This window comes from Pteropus vampyrus, unplaced genomic scaffold (genome assembly GCF_000151845.1).
Source record: "Pteropus vampyrus isolate Shadow unplaced genomic scaffold, Pvam_2.0 Scaffold304, whole genome shotgun sequence".
Lineage (NCBI taxonomy): Eukaryota > Metazoa > Chordata > Mammalia > Chiroptera > Pteropodidae > Pteropus > Pteropus vampyrus.
Genome location: NW_011889085.1, coordinates 897551 through 900088, shown reverse-complemented (window position 1 = coordinate 900088; position 2538 = coordinate 897551). Strand labels below are relative to the sequence as shown.

Sequence of the window (2538 nt, the reverse complement as noted above, 5' to 3'; positions counted from 1 at the left end):
CGGCACCCGCTGGCCACAGGCACGTTCCAGGACAAATGTTGACGACACAGGTGTGCGCCTCACCGGTGAGGGGCGTTGGCCTCCGCCGGCCGCGTGGGTCTCCAGGCCTGTCAGGTGTGGACTGTTCGTGGGTACTGGGGAGAGAGGCCGCCAGGGTGGGGACAGGGCCACTCCTCCAAAGCGAATCACTTTGCTGGCCCGCCAGGCAGCCTACGGACGAGGCGCATCCCACGCCGAGGGCAGCGGGGTCACCAGCAGGCCGAGTTCCGGAGGCCATCTGCACTCCACAAAGCTGCCGGGGTCTGTGCCAGGCAGACGGAGCTCCGCACACAGCGACAGGCCGGGAGCCCCGGGCTGCGGGGTGCCCCGGCTGGGCTCGTGTCCTGGCCTGATTTTGAACGTGGGTCACAGTGTCCCCGCCTCCACTCAGATAATCACAAAGGCTGAGTCCACCTGCTCAGGACGGGTGCCGGACCTCGGGGAGAAGGAGCCTTCCGTCACCGCCAGCCTCTTAAACCAGACGAAGAGGCCACGCTGCTCGGCGGAACTTTCATGCTGCTCCGAGCTCGTGTGACGTGGGCCGCGGGGCGGGAGCTGGACACCCCTGTGCTCGCAGCCGTAACGGGAGCTCGAGCTGTCACGAGGAGGGCGACACGGGTAATGATTAATAACGCACGTCGCGGGAACACCGCGGCAGCGTGCAGGTTCGCTGCTTCCGCGCTGTGACAGGCGTGCCCTCGCGGCCGCGGTCCCCCCCCCCCCCCCGCGGTCCCCCCCCCCCCCCCGGCCTCGGTGGTCTGCGTGCCGCAGCTAGACAGCCCCGCCACTCCGTGCGGCAGTGAAGAGCCACCATGCCTGGCTCCCCGTCACCATCAGCCCCTCCGGCTCTGCAGAGGGAGGGGCGAGATGGCAAGCTCCCGACAACACGTGGGGGCCGGGGACCCACCCGGCGCCCGGCGACACCCTCCCCCACGATGGAGACCAGCCGCGACCTCCGACCTCCGTGCCCCGGGACGTGCTTCGTCCGAGCGGGGGACGTCGGCACCGGGATGTTCCTTCTGGGCCTCAGCCCCTACACTGCCTCGTTCAGACCGTGAGGATGCGGGACAGGAAGACAGACCCGCGGGACAGGAAGACAGACCCGCGGGAGATGGGGGGGAAGCTGGGCTTCGTTGTCTCCGAGGCAAAGCGGGCATTGTGTCCTCGCACAGACCCTGCAGGGCGGCCCTGCTCTAACTCAGCTCCGCCCCTCACCAGGCGACCCTGGACAGGCGACAGCCATGGAGCCGTGGACGGCAAAGGCGTGCCAGAGGCCTGGGAGGGAGGCGCAGCGGAGGCCACTCGGGCCTCGCGACAGGGGCTGCAGCAGCCGGTCCAAACTCCGCCCTCTTCTCTTCCCTTGTCTGGCCGCTCGGCGACTTTTTAATGTCCGAGGCACGGTGACTGCTCCGCAGAGGGCTCCACCCCGGAGACCAGGAGAGGCCACGTTCAGACCCTCGCACCACGTTCCCTTAAGTTCTAACAGGAAAAGCTCCTTGTGCCTGGTCGTCCTTGACCCTGAGGCGTCCCTCGACTTCAAATGCGAACCAGATGTTCATGCGTCACGTCAGAACCGGGGGAACGAGCCGTGAGCCGCGGCCTGAGGTGTGACCAGCGCTGCACTTGGCCTTCCCTGTGTTTGGAATCCCAGTAGTCGCTGACGACTTCGAGGCTAATTTTTGCACAAGGGAGATTGTTCGTGGATCCTGGGGACTGGCAGGAAGGCCTGGGCGAGCACGCGGGCCGCACGGGACGAGGGCCACGCTCGCTCTTTCCGCCTCTGTGAAACCACCGGCAGCAGCCACAAAGCGCGTGTCGGGTCTCGAGCAAAGCTTCTTAGCTCCCCAGCTTGTGCTCCGTCAGCGACGCGCAAACTGCTCTGAAATGACTCAGTCCAAGTGTTAGCAAAGCCAGCTGCGAGCCGCGTGTCCTCGGCACCGCCACGCTCACGTCCCGCCGCCCGGAAATTCTCCATCTCCCTCTGCACCGGCAGGGCCCGGGGCACCGCGAGGGGCGTGCCACACGTTGGTGGCAGATTTTCCGGGCAGCTGGGATCGTGGCCCTCCATTGCCAATTGCCCACCTCGGTCTTTGCCAAGGCGAGAGGAGGGGGCTCCTTGGCCAAGGGCTCGTGATGACCACTGACTCCGACGGGCCTGCGGCCTGTAGGAGGAGCACTGCGGCATTGGACGGCTCTGCCATCCAGGGGGCAGTGGGAATGTCGCCGCCCCCGCGTGAAGGCCAGCACGTGGGCACGTGCAGCCAGGAACACCCGGCCGGGCGGGGGCACAGAGCGGTTTCCGCACAGACCCAGAGCCTGGGGCTGGCACGGGGTCAGACCGCTGCCTGCGGGTTCCCCGGCCCGACTGCTTTTCCCTCCGTGTTCCCATCGGCTCTCCAGCACATCGCCTGCGGGTGGAAGTCTGTGACTCGGCCCCGAACGCCTGCTGGCAGTTTCCTCTGGGTTCCCCGATGAGGAAGAAGGGTGCCTGGCTGTCAG

At 67.0% G+C, this 2538-nt stretch overlaps 1 protein-coding gene across 1 annotated transcript in view; it reads right to left on the bottom strand.

Moving 5' to 3' along the window:
- Positions 1 to 426: 426 nt before the first annotated feature.
- NUF2 (NUF2, NDC80 kinetochore complex component) overlaps positions 427 to 2538 on the bottom strand; it is a 59748-nt gene continuing 57636 nt past the window's right edge. Inside the window, exon 13 of the mRNA XM_011377058.1 lies at positions 427 to 634. Within this exon, the coding sequence (XP_011375360.1) occupies positions 427 to 634 (208 nt within the window). The remainder of the gene's footprint in view (positions 635 to 2538) is intronic.